Source organism: Sander vitreus, chromosome 8 (assembly GCF_031162955.1).
Source record: "Sander vitreus isolate 19-12246 chromosome 8, sanVit1, whole genome shotgun sequence".
Lineage (NCBI taxonomy): Eukaryota > Metazoa > Chordata > Actinopteri > Perciformes > Percidae > Sander > Sander vitreus.
The window spans coordinates 3,328,603-3,346,102 of NC_135862.1; the positions used below are offsets into that span (position 1 = coordinate 3,328,603).

The 17,500-nt window shown below is 43.2% G+C and overlaps 1 protein-coding gene across 1 annotated transcript in view; it reads left to right on the forward strand.

Moving 5' to 3' along the window:
* Positions 1-17,500, forward strand: part of LOC144521652 (voltage-dependent calcium channel subunit alpha-2/delta-4-like) — a 113,201-nt gene that overhangs the window by 89,051 nt on the left and 6,650 nt on the right. The window contains exons 33-36 of the mRNA XM_078256209.1: positions 12,122-12,192; positions 12,310-12,385; positions 15,479-15,531; positions 16,925-16,980. Of these exons, the coding sequence (XP_078112335.1) occupies positions 12,122-12,192; positions 12,310-12,385; positions 15,479-15,531; positions 16,925-16,980 (256 nt within the window). The remainder of the gene's footprint in view (positions 1-12,121; positions 12,193-12,309; positions 12,386-15,478; positions 15,532-16,924; positions 16,981-17,500) is intronic.

Here is a 17,500-nt window from a genome sequence, read left to right on the forward strand (position 1 = left end):
TTTCCCCCTCTCATTCCCCCTGCTCTGGTGTTTCCCCCTCTCATTCCCCCTGCTCTGGCGTTTCCCCCTCTCATTCCCCCTGTTCTGGTGTTTCCCCCCTTTCATTCCCCCTCCTCTGGCGTTTCCCCCTGTCATTCCCCCTGCTCTGGCGTTTCCCCCTCCTCTGGCGTTTCCCCTCTCATTCCTCCTGCTCTGGCGTTTCCCCCTTTCATTCCCCTTGCTCTGGCGTTTCCCCCTCCTCTGGCGTTTCCCCCTCTCGTTCCCCCCTGCTCTGGTGTTTCCCCCCTCTCATTCCCCCCTGCTCTGGCGTTTCCCCCCTCTCATTCCCCCCTGCTCTGGCGTTTCCCCCCCTCTCATTCCCCCCTGCTCTGGCGTTTCCCCCTCTCATTCCCCCCTGCTCTGGTGTTTCCCCCCTCTCATTCCCCCCTGCTCTGGCGTTTCCCCCTCTCATTCCCCCCTGCTCTGGTGTTTCCCCCCTCTCATTCCCCCCTGCTCTGGCGTTTCCCCCTCTCGTTCCCCCTGCTCTGGTGTTTCCCCCCTCTCATTCCCCCCTGCTCTGGCGTTTCCCCCTCTCGTTCCCCCCTGCTCTGGTGTTTCCCCCCCTCTCATTCCCCCTGCTCTGGCGTTCTCCCTCTCATTCCCCCTGCTCTGGTGTTTCCCCTGTAGTTTTACCACACCTGCTGTCGTAAAATATGGTGCTTTATTGCCCAATGTATTACAGAGTAAGCAATATGGGAAGGTCATACAGTTTCGATGAATGTTTTACTCAGACAGAAAATCATTAATTTACAATAAGAGAATATGTTACAGATGTATCGTTGCATTTCAAGTGTTGCATACGGTAACTGAGCCTACTTTGGATGCATGGGCAATTTTAGACTCTTTTTAAGGGGGCTCAAGCCCCTCTAAATTTCATCTCAGCCCCCCTAAAAATTATAATAATAAAATGAAATACATTTTAAATTTAAAAATCAATTGTAGTGCTTCAAGTTAGAGTTTGCAAACTTGTCTGTTAGTGACAGAGGACAAACAATTACAGGTTCAAAGGGCTTGGAACGCCGATGCTACACACCTGTACCCCAGTCAAGGAAAGGGTCAACAGAAACGTAGTGTTGGCCAATCAGAGGAGGTTGTGCCAGACTTTCACCTTTGGCTGAGTCTCTATCTGATCTGTCAGACGGAGAGCAGGAGTGCGTCACATTCTAATCCTAAAGGTCTGATCCTAGAATCGCCTGTTTGGATGTCTCGTGAGCTAAACCGGATAGCGCTGTCACGATGAGCCAAGGCATTTCAAGGAGTTTGTTCTGACAACCAACGTAATAATAACTTTCTTCTTTCCTGTGATGGTCCTGTCCCAGTATCAGCCATAGGTACAGCAGATAACTTCTAAACTAACACGATACAATTAGGCCTTTATAAAGAAATCTCCTGCTTCCCTTTACCTGGCCCCGCTGGATACGCTAACACTGGCTTTTCCGTTGTTACAAAGAAATCTGTGACCCGTCAGAATGTGTTACTGAAAACTATATAAAAACAGCGTTCTTTTCACTGTTAGTCTCGTTTGCTGTTACAGGTCATTTAAGACCATTGTATGAAAAATGACAGAGCTTTAGAAACATTAAAACGTTACATATACCGTATTTTCCGGACTATAAGTCGCTCCGGAGTATAAGTCGCATCAGTCAAAAAATGCGTCATGAAGAGGAAAAAAACATATATAAGTCGCATTTATTTAGAAATTTATTTCACAAAATCCAAGACCAAGAACAGACATTTAATCTGGAAAGGAGAGTTATTAAACTACCCAACAGCCCCCAGAACAAGGGGCTGAATACGGTAGGTGTCCTCTATGTTAACGTAACACATTAACAGTTATTAAACTACCCAACAGCCCCCAGAACAAGGGGCTGAATACGGTAGGTGTCCTCTACGTTAACGTAACACATTAACAGTTATTAAACTACCCAACAGCCCCCAGAACAAGGGGCTGAATACGGTAGGTGTCCTCTATGTTAACGTAACGTAACAGCACTGTTGACGAGCCTCTCCCAGCAGCACGTTGTTCAAGCACCCATCTGTGGACTCCTTCCTCCAGCTCTGGCCGTCTGGATTTCAGCGCGACTAGCTTTCTTTGTTTTCTTCATTGCAGTAAGACTAACCTTTTCTCCAGTCCCTCACAAGTTTCTCTCTCACTCCAAACTCTCGTTCTGCTGCTCGATTACCGTTTCCGGCTGCGTGTTTTACTACCTGCAGTCGCCTGCAGCTTCTTTTCTTTCTCAGTTGTCTTTAGGAGCAGCATATAGTTGTTTGTTAGTTGTTTTCAACATGAAATAACATTTAAAAACATGTTCAATTATATATATTTTGATATATAAGTCGCACCTGACTATAAGTCGCAGGACCAGCCAAAGTATGAAAAAGATCTCCGTTTTTTTCGTTCTCTTTAGCGGCATCTATGCCGATAAAACGTGAAATCAGTCTTAACGGTCAGAATCTGCAGATAAAGTTCTTTAAATCTTTCTTAATTAAACGGGAACACTTTGGCCCGCTCGGTTTACACCTGGTGGGTGTCGGGAGGTTGATGAGTGTTTTTGTCATCCAGAGGTTTCTCTCCACATTATTTAATGTGTTCATAAACAACATCTGGATGGCTCGCAGGATTTAGAGGACAGTTGTGGTCCTAAGCTGTGTGTGTGTGTGTGTGTGTGTGCGTGTGCGTGTGCGTGTGTGTGTGTAGTGCATTAGCAGTGAAATGTAGCAGCTGCTGCACCTGATGACCTAATCTGACCGTGTGCGAAGCTTAACCAGAGCGGAGCGAGCTGCAGGTTGTCTTAAAAAGACTAAAAGACGTTTAGCTTAGTTTGTTCACACATTATTAAAAAAGTCATCATCATCTTATAAACATAGGCATAGATTTCTGGGGGGCGGGGTGCAGGGGCTATGTCCCCCCTAGACTATATCCACGATGTCCCACTTCCGAGATTGCTCCGGTGCCACCGGAAATTCTGCCGGATGTCCCTCTCTTCAGCGCTGTGGAGGAGGGTCTGACTATGTCTGCCCTCCCCCCCCATATTTAGAAGAGGTAGATTTGTCCCTTTCAAAAATAGTAAATGTCAATATCTATAAACGATCTGATGGAAAACAATAATTATGTCTACTTGTGCTACACAAATTGTTATTTATATAGATATATAGGGGGTGGTATAAAGATACTCTACGTAACACTGGTTACACTAAGCAGCATTCTAAATGGGAAAAATATAACTAAAAAAATAAATATAGGGTGTAAAGGCTGATTAATCTACTGCGTTGTGAGGATTTATAAAGTACGTGTGTGCGTCGTTCTAGCAGATCTCTTTAAGGGAATAGCAGAGCCGGTGTGTGTGTGTGTGTGTGTGTGTGTGTGTGTGTGGTAGAGCGAGTGAGAGAGTGACGGGGGGCTTATCAGTCATAAGCGTACAGAATGGGAAGAATTACAATAAGATCTTAAAAGCCTTAAAAAGGTTTTTGAATGATGATAATGTAGATGTTGATTGTAGTGATGTCGGTACATTGTTCCAGAGAGATGGTCCTAAATGTCTTTAGTTGTGTATATCATTTAGACTTTCTAACTACACTCACTGTAATTGAGATAAGTCACATTTTGATTTAGGGTCCCACAGCTTTTACGTATTTCTCCTAAATACAATGACTATTTCTTTTCTCTTGTTGACATTAACGGGCTTCCGTACATCGAAGATATCATTGTGAAGGCTGAAGTGTTGAGTGTGTGTAGACGTGTGTAGACACGTGCAGACTGTGAGCTGTTGTCCATCTGACAGCTGCTCGTTAGCTCCGGATTAACTCAGCCTGTTGGGAGCCATAATACTGAGGATTAATACACACACACGCACACACACTCTTACACACACACACACACACACACACACACACACACACACACACACACACACACACACACACACACACACACACACACACACACTGTGAGAACTGAACCCAAAGCACATTCCTCCTAATTTTAATTTAAACTCATTTAGTAATAAAAACTACGACTTTCAAAATGTCCTCACAGTGTTTTTTCATCATCTTTCTGTCTCTGTGAGGACATTTTCTCAACACACACACACACACACACACACAGTTCATGCCCAACATCTCCGCGTCTGCTAAAATGTTTACTTCTATCATTTCTTTAATCTCTCAGATTGTCGTTGGGTGAAGGATTTAGTGAAGGGGAATCTACCTGTGGTGTTTGCCGGTTCGAGACTCCTGGTGACGACGGCAGCCAGCTGTGCAGCAGCAGCTGGCTGCGCTGAGGTTTAGCTGTCGTCCTGGGACATCTGTCAGGGTCAAACTGACGTCCAGCCTGAGTTACACACTTGCAAATGTTCAGTCCACAGAGGAGCACTGTTCGGTTATCTCGTACGTAATAACGGGTGGATCTGAGCAGGCTGCAAACAAAGAGCTGGAGCAGCTTGTCATGTCTGCGGATCCAATCAGTGAAGAACAGTGACCCGTCTTTAGTCTCTACTCCAAACTACGAACAACTATGTACGCAAGTACGTACGTAACTACGTACACAACTACATAGTTACGTACCCACGCCGTAGATTCCACGCAGAACCATACATCAGGCATAAGTGTACAAAATAGGAAGAATTACAATAAGATCCTAAAAGTCTTAAAGGTTTTTGAATGATGATAATGTAGATGTTGATTGTAGTGATGTCGGTACATTGTTCCAGAGAGACGGTCCTCTGTTTGTATTGGTTCAATTGTTTAGGTTTTCTGAACTTCAGAATTCAAAATATTTGTAAAGTAAATCATACATTTTTTCCGACTTTCTAACTTCTTCACTCACTATAATTAAGATAATTATTCCCACAGCTTTTACGTATTTCCTATAAATACTGGTACAATGAATACGAGTGAAGCAAATCTAACCGGTAATTGCCTATTTTACAAGCATTTGGCAGATAGATGGTGCTCATTTGGAACCCTGCTTGTCAGTGTGAACACACTTATGCACTCAGAATAGCAGGTGTTAATATTGAAGTATGCAAACTGAGACACAGCCCAAACCCACAACCTCGAATATGGCTGCCGGAGAGGGGAAAAAAAACTTCTGACACAAACAAATCTCTGTTACAAAACTATTAGTACGTGTGTGACGTTGTTGAAGTAAAAGAAAATCTAACGTCTACATGCAGCAGCACAATGTTCCGGTGTAACCTTAAAGCCAGAATCATTTACCGTAGAAGCTCATTTTTCATTATTTGCATGTCTGCTGCGTTCCCAGTGGCCTTACTAAGCAGATATTATGATAAAGTGCTTCCTCCGTGTTTTCGCTGAGCTCTGGACTTTACAGGAAGTTTTGTGGAAACACCCAGAATCCTCCCCGGCGTTGGAGCCGCTGTGGTGTGAAGGTGTAGTGCGTTGCAGGGCACGGTAAATATTTAATCAGCAGAGGAATGAAATCGTTGCTGACTAACAGAAATGGGTCATAGTGAGGGAGTGTGGGGAGCCGGCTTTTTATTGGTCGGTTTGATCAATGATGCTGTCTGAGAAGCTGCTTCAGGAGGCCACTGTTCATCCTCAGGTTGGACTCATAAACATGAACTAATACTTGATTTACTTTGTATTTTAATGTTTATTTGCATAGGTACAAGTATGGAGTAGGGCTGCACAATAAATCTTTTTTTTTATTATTATTATTTTAGCGTCATCGCAAAAGGAACTCAGAGATTCTTGTGTTTGTTGAAAAAAAGAAATCAGTAGAAAACTGCACTTTATAACGTAACGGTCATTCTTTTTTTAGTGGTATCTTTTATGGTTAATTCAGTGTTCAATTAGTTCAGTTAAAGAACATTGGGAATGATTTCCTTTTGTTTGTTTTAAATTCAACAAGCAGTTTGTTGTATTTTAGCAAAATACTGAAAGCACTGAGTACACTTCAACAGCGGTTTATTTATCGCGTGCACTGTATAGTGCCGCGCTACGTAGTATGAAGCATAAACCTACAGTACGCCTCACACGACAGGATTCATAGCCTAGGTTCATTTGCAATGCCCGTCCCTAGATGGGTCTTTAAAATTCATAAAACTCAACAACAAATACATAAAAGACATAAAAGTACAAAACACAAACTCAATAGATACATACATTTAGGTCCTATCTTGCACCCGGCGCAGCGCAAAGCCCGACACCAGTGTCTTTGCTAGTTTAAGACCGACGCAGTTGTCAGTTTCCCGTCCAGCGCCCACGTCGTTTAAATAACAAATGCACCTGCGCCCATCTGTGGCCCATGGGCGTGCTGGTCTTACAGGGAGGTGTGTTCAGGTGCATTCTGGGCGTGCTGGTCTTACAGGGAGGTGTGTTCAGGTGCATTCTGGGCGTGCTGGTCTTACAGGGAGGTGTGTTCAGGTGCATTCTGGGCGTGCTGGTCTTACAGGGAGGTGTGTTCAGGTGCATTCTGGGCGTATTGTTATCTTGAGGCAGTGGGAAGTGATCGCACCATTGACCACCAAAAACCTGGTCTAAAGTCAATAGCGCAGCATTTCATTGTTATTTTAACAGAGCATTAGTAAAATGCTCCTAGGCTCGTGCACAGCACGTGCACACTATGCTTGTTACACACACAGGGACGCACAGCAGCACACACACATGCAGAAGATTACAAATACAAATATTACGGTGCAAATCCTCCATCATAACAGCAATGCTCCAAGGTCCAAACGCGCCTGGCTTTTAAAGGGAATGGGAGATGATCTCTGATTGGTTGATTGCATGTTACGCCCAAAACACACCTCTGATTAATGAAGACACTAAGTACAACCCTTTAGAACCATGCGCCCGGCGCACGGACCCTTTTTTCTGCTATCAAACTAGCAAAAGTGGATTTGGACACGCCCTAAACGCACCTGCGCCAGTTTAGGGCGTTAAAATAGGGTCCTAAAACGCAAAACTCAGACAGACTAAAATGGGTTTCATGCTTCTTGCGGTCGGGGCGATGCTGACGGCGCGCATTGGTCTCCTTTAATCCTCTGAGCTAGCTCCACTCTAGTCTCGTATTGCCAGACCTTCCTCCACAGCGCTGCGGAGGAGGGTCTGGCTAGTCCACACAGCATTCTGGGATGGGAGAAAACGTGCTCTGGTTTATTGGCATTTCTTAAAACCAATCACAATCGTTATTGGCGATTACGGAAACCCGGTGCGGCTGCTAAACAGCCTCGGGAAGGAACTTGTTTTGGTGGAACGTGTGCTCGTTCCATAGGCGAAATTTAGGCGTAAACCCCCCCCCCCCAATAATCAAAACTGGGCTTTTGCTGAAGTGTTTGTACCTTTTTAAGGTTGTCATTGCTTTTTACGACATTTTTTGCCGCTTCTTTTAACGTTTTTGTTGCTTTTTTCTGAGTTTTTGAGCTTTTCTCAATACATGCATACATGTCCCTGCACCTCCCTAGATAGTTGGAGATCTCAAACCTCCCCCCCCCCCCTCCCCCAAATGTTGAACCCAAAGTTACTCCCTTGGCTCGTACAAAAGTAGTTTTAGTCGTGCAACAGAAAACTCAGATTGGACAGATAGTCTAGCTAGCTGTCTGGATTTACCCTGCAGAGATCTGAGGAGCAGTTAACCATAGTCCTCACAAATCCACCGGAGGTTAGAACGCCAACACAAAGATAGAGGAAGGAAACAGACATACGACCAAAATGAGGGACATATGGCGGAATTTCTGGCAGCACCGGAGCAATCTCCTAAATGAAACGTCGTGGATATAGACTCAAACTGGGAGCTGACCATCTGTGATTTACTGATACGATGTTTGACTGTTAGCTGTTTTTGTGCTGCTGCAGTCCTGAATATCACTCAGCAGAAACACAACAGACTGCTGACAGAGCGCCTGGCAGCAGTTTTGACCCTGGCTCTTATTTTTAAGTTTATTCCCATATGTTTACCCTCCGCTGCTGCTGCTGCTGCTGCTGTCAGGTAAACAGAGGGTCAGGTTTCGCTGGAAGCAGCATCCGACCGCTAACGCAAACCTGCGAGTCCCTCCGAGGCTGCTGGGAAACTCCCGTCCAGGCATAAAGTGTGTGCAGAGAGCGGCTGAGACAAAAGGCTCTGAATAATTCAGGGACTCTGGTGCTGCTAAGGGCCAGACTTTCAATCACAGGTTAACACTTCACACACTCTGTTTTAAAGGTATAGTAAGTGATGTTAATCCAGTACACTTTTTTTTAATCCAGAAACAACGCTGTCGGTGTGAATAGTTTAGATGCGGAATATTGCGCAGGCCGTTATTTTGCATTTTCGCGTCACGTCCCCGGTGTGTAACAGCCTTAAGTTAATGTCTAAACATGTTTCATTGGTTTTTTTTTAACTCAATTGACGCTTTTTTTCTCGAAAGAAAAATATTTGTTTACAATTGACATCGGGCAAAGTATAATGTATTTTCACTTACCCGACCAGACAAGTAAAAAAGAAAGCGCCCAACGGTTAAACCGTGCTCGTGACGCTGAATGAGTAACACTTCCAGCTCTCTGTGTTTCTTTGCATGTGACTAAATTAGGGCTGCACAATTAATTGCAATTTTATCGAAATCGCAGTATGGACTAGTGCAATATCCAATCGCAGGGGGCGCCATATTTGTTGTTAATGACAAAATATGGGTCAAACCATTCTGAATGAAGTATTGTGGGGCTGCAGAGACGTCCTGGGCCTACAAATCCTATCCAGCAGACTACAGAAAAAAAAACTTTGTGGGCCAACCTCTAGCTCACCCAGTAAGAGCGTGCGCCCCATGTAGGCTGAGTCCTTGGCAGCGGCCCGGGTTCAAATCCGACCTGCTGCCCTTTGCTGCGTGTCACCCCCCATCTCTCTCCCACCTTTCCTGTCTATCCACTGTCACTATCAAATAAAGGGAAAAGCCCTTTATTATATCATTATAAAATCATTAACTATAATGATTTTCATTTTAATTAGGGCTGTCAGTTAAACGCGTTACTAACGGCGTTAACGCAAACCCATTTTAACGGTGTCAATTTTTTTATCGTGAGATTAACGTTCTTTTTGGCCTAGCAAACTTTGTAGTTTATTTCACATGCTGTTGCTACAACTAGTAACGTTAGAAAAACTACAACACCACACCAGATCTAGCTAGACTGAAAACAAAACGGCACGCTGCACACACTTGTTTGGGCTCTCGAGCCGGCCAAAGAGTAGTAGGCTAACGTTACGTTTTGAGTGGATGGCGAGCGTGAGACGCCGAAATGGATGCCAATAAGATTCTAAATGGAAAGTTTACTTTTAAGAAGTTGCCAAATGGTTCCATTGACAAGACCAAAGTGATCTGTGCACACTACTGATGGCCAAGAACACAGCTGATGACCAAGAACACGGCTGATGGCCAAGCACACGGCTGATGGCCAAGCACACAGCTGATGGCCAAGAACACAGCTGATGGCCAAGAACACGGCTGATGGCCAAGCACACAGCTGATGGCCAAGTACACAGCTGATGGCCAAGAACACAGCTGATGGCCAAGAACAAAGCTGATGACCAAGAACACAGCTGATGGCCAAGCAGACGGCTGATGGCCAAGAACACGGCTGATGACCAAGAACACAGCTGATGGCCAAGAACACAGCTGATGACCAAGAACACAGCTGATGAGACCAGTGATGGCTACACAGCTGATGGCCAAGCACACCTGGGCGCACACAGCTGATGGCACACAGTGGCAAGCACAGCTGATGGCCAAGCACACAGCTGATGGCCAAGAACACAGCTGATGGCCAAGCACACAGCTGATGGCCAAGAACACAGCTGATGACCAAGAAAACAGCTGATGGCCAAGCAGACGGCTGATGGCCAAGAACACAGCTGATGACCAAGAACACAGCTGATGGCCAAGAACACAGCTGATGACCAAGAACACAGCTGATGACCGAGCACACAGCTGATGGCCAAGAACACGGCTGATGACCAAGCACACAGCTGATGGCTAAGAACACAGCTGATGGCCAAGAACACAGCTGATGACCAAGAACACGGCTGATGGCCAAGCACACAGCTGATGACCAAGCAGACAGCTGATGGCCAAGCACACAGCTGATGCCAATTCCTTCATTCGTCAAAGCAAGCCGATCCACTTTTCCATGTTGATAAGAGCATTAAAATGAGAAAACATAATGGGACAAAAAGAAATCTAGGGACATTTAGAATAGATAAAAATGTGCGATTAATTGTGATTAACTGTGAGTTAATTATGACATTAATGCGATGAAATATTTTAATCGTTTGACAGCACTAATTTTAATATTTTTCAATGAAAGTGAGAATAAAAACGATCATTCCCTCCAATATCGTGACTCATATCGCAATCGCAATATCAGTCCAAAATAATCGCAATTAGATATTTTCCTCATATGGTGCAGCCCTAGACACAGGCCTGTATTAAGAAAATGTGGTGCCTCAAAGGCAACTAGCTACATCCCCAAAGTCCATTTCTTTGACCAACTCCGGTACCATCTCCCCCGCTAGCGTTACCGTCTCCACAGTTAGCTTCAGCTTCGTCAGCGCTGCTAGTGACCGCAATTCCCCCTGATGTTCTCACCAAAAAACTTTGGATCCCTGGAACATTTTGAATCGTGGCTAAACGTCTAGAGTCCTTGTCTTTCTTTAACTTTCTTTTTGCACAACCACTCAATTGATGTCTTTCCATTAGAGATGGTCCGATACCATTTTTTGCTTCCCGATATCGATTCTGATACCTGAACTTGCGTATCGGCCGATACCAGTGTGTCATATATTTTATTATGTTTTAACAACTGTATACTACTATCTCTGTTTGGATGATATGATGTATAACAGCTGTATACTACTATCCCTGTATGGATGATATGATGTATAACAGCTGTATACTACTATCCCTGTATGGATGATATGATGTATAACAGCTGTATACTACTATCCCTGTATGGATGATATGATGTATAACAGCTGTATACTACTATCCCTGTATGGATGATATGATGTATAACAGCTGTATACTACTATCCCTGTATAGATGATATGATGTATAACAGCTGTATAGTACTATCCCTGTATGATGATATGATGTATAACAGCTGTATACTACTATCCCTGTATGGATGATATGATGTATAACAGCTGTATACTACTATCCCTGTATAGATGATATGATGTATAACAGCTGTATACTACTATCTCTGTATGGATGATATGATGTATAACAGCTGTATACTACTATCCCTGTATGATGATATGATGTATAACAGCTGTATACTACTATCTCTGTATGGATGATATGATGTATAACAGCTGTATACTACTATCCCTGTATAGATGATATGATGTATAACAGCTGTATACTACTATCTCTGTATGGATGATATGATGTATAACAGCTGTATACTACTATCCCTGTATGGATGATATGATGTATAAAAGCTGTATACTACTATCTCTGTATGGATGCGATATTATTACTTTGTTGTCGGTCTGGCTCAGGTTAAACTCTTTGTGAAACATGAACGCCCCAGAACTTCTTCTTTTATTCTGCAGTTTGACAGTCAGTTATAACGGAAAAAGGAACATAAATAAACTACTTTAACGTATTTTTTCTTTAGGGCTTTATTACGTGGTATCGGATCGGTGCATTAACTCCAGTACTTCCCGATACCGATACCAGCGTTTTAGGCAGCATCACTACTTTCCATTTTGGATTAATTTTCTGTAGCCGTTAAAAAAAAACCAAAAAATATATATATTTGCGCGTACTTGTGGACCAACTCAACTCTGACAGATTGGGGAGGGGGAGTGATAGTGGCCATGTAATCTTGATTTATTTATAATTTATTATAATTATTATTATTTTTATTATTATTATTATTGTGAAATTTTTGTTCATGAACGAGTATCAACAATTTGAAAAAAGTGACAATTTACGAAAAATATTTTTAAACCTTGTGTCATGTGGTGCCCCCCCACTGGTTGTGAATGGTTGGTGCCCCTGGGCACTGGCCCACTTGCCCTTATGGATAATCCGGGCATGCCTAGACAAAACTATTAAACTTTGTCCACGTTGTGTTTTTCCAGGTCGGACGCTTCTTGGGCGAGGTGGACGGGTCCGTGATGGCGTCGCTCCTTAAGATGGGAATGTACAAAAAGTAGGACTGACGGACAGAAAGCACTTCATGATGTTAGGAAGTTGTTGAGACATTTGTGAAGACATTTAACGCGGTGACGTGTTACTGACGTGAGTCTGAATGTTTGTCTGTGTGCAGAGTGTCGTTGTTTGACTACCAGGCCATGTGTAAGAACAGTCATCATCACGCCAACAGCGCCCGCCCTCTGCTCAGTGTGAGTTACCATCAACCATACGCAACTTCTGTTAGCTTCACTGACCACGGCTCCAGTTAGTATGTAGTCATAGCAAGTAGGCCTGTAGCAAGTATTACATGATTGTCTTATTGTCAATTTATTTTTAAATAATCACGGTTTCTTTGTTTAACCTCAATTAATTGCTAACATTAGCTAAAGATCCTAAGGCAGTGGTTCTCAAATGGGGGTACGTGTCCCCCTAGGGGTATTTATCCGGTAATTTCCTGCGTCACTGGACCAATCCCAGATGTGGAGCATCGAGGATATAGCCAGAGCCCATCTACGGAGAGCCTGTTCACTCCCTTTTAAGCCCCTTATTAGACGTTCCCTGATATAGACTAGATCAGATGTGACCAGTGATCACCACAAGGTGTCGCCAAATCGTAATCTGAATACTTTAGCCGCGATTGCACCAATCTGTCTATTTTCAAATCACAAGTCAACATTATTATGTGTACTTTAGTGTGTACATTTTCGTAGTATGTGCATTTCCTTTCAAAAACTCTGTAAAGTGTCTTTGAGTGTTGCAAAAAGTGCTATATAAATAAAATGCATTATTATTATGATTATTTATTAATCCCCTCAGGGAGATTGTTGTTACAGTGGCTCAAAGTAAAATGTAGACATAAATAAGAGTAAGAAAAAAGAAGTCAGCAGGTGTGTAAAGTAACAAAGTTAAGGTTTAAAATTAGGTTTAAAAAATAGGTTAAAACAGACAATCCTCAGGATTAAGATGTACTGTAAGCATGTTTTAGTTGGAGCTGTTGTCGTCACTTAGACCAGTGGTTCTCAAATGGGGGTACGTGTCCCCCTAGGGGGACTCTGGAGGACTGCAGGAGGTACGTGTCCCCCTAGGGTTACTCTGGAGGACTGCAGGGGGTACGTCTCCCCCTAGGGGTACTCTGGAGGACTGCAGGGGGTACGTGTCCCCCTAGGGTTACTTTGGAGGACTGCAGGGGGTACGTCTCCCCCTAGGGGTACTCTGGAGGACTGCAGGGGGTACGTGTCCCCCTAGGGTTACTTTGGAGGACTGCAGGGGGTACGTGTCCCCCTAGGGGTACTCTGGAGGACTGCAGGGGGTACGTGACATTTTTTGCAAAGTGTTTTTCAGTTCCAAGGCTCTAGTTACTTGCTTTTTTGAAGTTTGTGTCTCTTTTTTTCAAAGTTTTTGTCACTTTTTTTCAAAGTTTGTCACTTTTTGGAATTTTTGGGCACTTTTGTCGCCCTATTGTTGCCTTCCTTCTTTCTTCTGTGTTTTTTTTCAAGCTTTTTTGAAGTTTGTGTCTCTTTTTTCAAAGTTTTTGTTACTATTTTCGACCTATTCTTGCCTTACGTCCTTCTTCATCAGCATCTAAATGTTCTCCAGGTCCAAGGCTGTTCTTTAGTAAATCTATCGCTGACATCGCTGTATACTACTATCTCTGTATAGATGATATGATGTATAACAGCTGTATACTACTATCTCTGTATGGATGATATGATGTATAACAGCTGTATACTACTATCTCTGTTTGGATGATATGATGTATAACAGCTGTATACTACTATCTCTGTTTGGATGATATGATGTATAACAGCTGTATACTACTATCTCTGTATAGATGATATGATGTATAACAGCTGTATACTACTATCTCTGTTTGGATGATATGATGTATAACAGCTGTATACTACTATCTCTGTATGGATGATATGATGTATAACAGCTGTATACTACTATCTCTGTATAGATGATATGATGTATAACAGCTGTATACTACTATCTCTGTATGGATGATATGATGTATAACAGCTGTATACTACTATCTCTGTATAGATGATATGATGTATAACAGCTGTATACTAAATCTATCGCTGACATCGCTGTATTCTTCCTCTTTATAGAGACTTTTTTTATTCTACCAAAAGTTATTCGTGCTGGTTAGGGGTACATGGCTTAAAGAAACAAAGGGGGAACATTATTGAAAAAAGCTTGAGAACCACTGTCCTAAGGCATGACTGGCAATTGTCGATTTTGTTTAGATGTACCAAATTGTAATTATATAAGTGATTACTGGTCAGACTGTATATTTGTATTATTAGTTAGTTGTTGGCACTTGACCCGACGCTCGTTCATAGCAACAGCATTGGTTTTATGATAATTAAAGGTGCAGACTTCTAAAACTAGCTTTCTGTCATATCTGCTGAAACTGACCCTATGTTCCAGTAGAACTACATGAAGCAGGTCATTAAAATAAATCCAGCTCCTCTGGCTCCACCTACAGCCTGGAGAGAGATTTGCAAAAAGCCACCGCTCCCTGTTCAGATGCACCAATCAGGACCAGGGGGGGGGGTGTCTAACTGTTTAGATGCACCAATCAGGACCAGGGGGGGTGTCTAACTGTTCAGATGCACCAATCAGGACCAGGGGGTATGTCTAACTGTTCAGATGCACCAATCAGGGCCAGGGGGGGTGTCTAACTGCGTGTCAATCACTGCTCATGCACACGCATTCATTCTCCCTTGTGGGGGGAGGGGCTTAGGAATTTGGGGCTTTAGCAGAAAGGGGGGAGGGACTGAGAAGTTGGCGATGTTCAAATTTTTTGGCTAAGTCCTGGATCTTCACAATCCTACCTACAGCACCTTTAAGAGGCATTGTTTACTTCATGGGCCATGTATTTGTGTTATAACGTTATCTGGGTCACATCACAGTGACGATATAACCAAAAGATTGGATTTGTAAACAAAGGTTTGTTTTGTTTTAGACCCAAAAAATGAAAAACCGAACCGTTAATCTATTTATGTTACGAACGTCTGACGATCTTTATTCATTATTCAGTTTAAAACGGAATACATCTTATCATTTTTATTTTAGTTTTTTGATTCTGAGAACAAAAAAAACAGGAAAAGGGCTGTTTTTCATTTTTACGTTTTTGGGCTAAAACAAAAAAATGCTATTTCTTTTATTTCCGTTAATGTTCTTAAAAGACTGCTTTAGTGACTCCACTCTGCATTTTGTCACATTGAAAAGCTCCACAATATTCAAAACCACTTCCTGTATTATATCACCTTGTTTTTCTTTTCCTCCTGCAGCCCTTTTATTGCATCGCTGCGTTAATCAGATGGCTCTTCTCCAACGCTCTGATGTAAGTCTCGACAGCTGTTTTCTGGGTTCATACGTATTGAAAAAACCTGGAAAAGTTATTCCTGTCCTGGAAAGGTTCTGGAAACGTTAAAAGTCCCAGAAAGTTTTGGAAAAGTCCTGGAATTGTTTCTTTAACACAGCATAATAATGATGTGATTAATAACTGTATTTTCACGTCGTCCTAACCTCATCGTTGTATTCGGGGTAAGATATTACGACTCCCACTATGAACTATATACATTATCATTCATTTTATTGTTAAACCTCTGAGGGGAAACTTTTACACAGATTTCTATTCTTATTGTATAATGTCGACTGACGTTTTCAGGAATACATAGTCATGGAAATTTGCCAAAAAGTCATGTAAAGGTCATGGAAAAGTATTGGTTAAAATGCATATGAGCCCTGTTTTTTATTAGTACTGTTAGTCAGTAGTTCGTCAGAGGAAGTAAAAAGGTAAATATTGGGTAAAAAGGCTGCTTGTCATCCAGAGAAACAGCTGGAACCGTGTAGAGTCTTCAAAATCCTAAAAAAAACACAACACATTTTACAAAGGCTATTTTGTGAACACGTTAAATCGTCACAACCGAGTGAAGGTACGATTTAAAGAGCTAAGAAAGGTCAATAAAGGAAAACCAAGAGTTAAATAGATCAACCCGTTCTCACTCCGAACTCGTAAAATACGGACGTCAGCGTCTGAAGCGACGAAAAAAGCGCCCCTCAGCGTGTTTGTATAACGTACCGCGGAGAGCAGCGGGTTTAGCGAGTAGTACGTAAGGCCGAAAATCCGAGTAGGGAGGTTGGTCGGGGGGGTGGATGGGTCAAACACAGGACTTTCACCCAGGAGACCGGGGATCGTGTCCCGCTTGTTTCTTTAACCGTCCCGTTCTTCCCGCGTGTCACGGAAACGTAAGCCCACCCACGACTTTTCCCTAAACTCAACCGTCCCGTTCAGGGGCCAGGAGGGGTGTCTAACTGTGTCAATCACTGCTCATGCACACACATTCATTCTCCCTTGTGGGGGGAGGGGCTCAGGAGACCGTTTTGGGCTTTAGCAGAAAGGGGGGGAGGGACTGAGAGGTTGTCGATGTTGAAATTTTTTGAACAGGAACGTAAGCCCACCCACGACCTTTTCCTGAACTCAACCGTCCTGTTCCCACGTGTCACGGAAACGTAAGCCAACCCACGACCTTTTCCTTAACATAACTGCGTCAAAAGGGACGCCAGTAGTTTAGATAAAGAGCGTTATATGACGCTAAAGGAGACTTTTAGCGTCATATAACAACAACAAAGGCACCTGACCAAGCGTCCGTATTTTACGAGATGGGAGAGAGAAGCTGTTGAATAGATCTATATTTTTTTGTGGTTAACGATGTGTTTTTGTCTCCCGTCAGGTTCCTGCTGGACTTTAATCTCTGTGGTCTCTGGCACTCTGATTACTTTGTGGACGGTAAGATGTGAAAACATGTTAAATGTCGTACACACAGACAGGTGGAAGAAGTGACAATATCACCGGGTAGAAATACTCTGTAAGGCTGTGTTCACACTTGGCGTCTTTTTGAAGCTGCCAGCGTCTGTTTTACCTTATAATCCTACGGAGTAAACCGTGTTTTCAAAATAGTCCTACCGCCACCGCCGACTTCTTTTTTGTAGCTCGGAGCGTCTTTCCAGACCTGATGTTTCCATAACAACAAGAAAACATGGAGTCAGAGCACAGCGAGTTATATGATATGACCGAGTGCTCCCTGTACAGAGAACTGGCTTTGTTTTATCTAACGTTAGTGTCTCTGTCTGTGTCTCTCTCTCTCTCTCTCTCTCTGTCTGTGTGTCTCTCTCTCTCTCTCACTCTCTCTCTCTCTGTCTCTCTCTCTCTCTCTCTCTCTGTCTCTCTCTCCCTCACTCTCTCTCTCTCTCTCTGTCTCTCTCTCTACTCTCTCTCTCTCTCTCTCTCTCTCTCTCTCTGCTCTCTC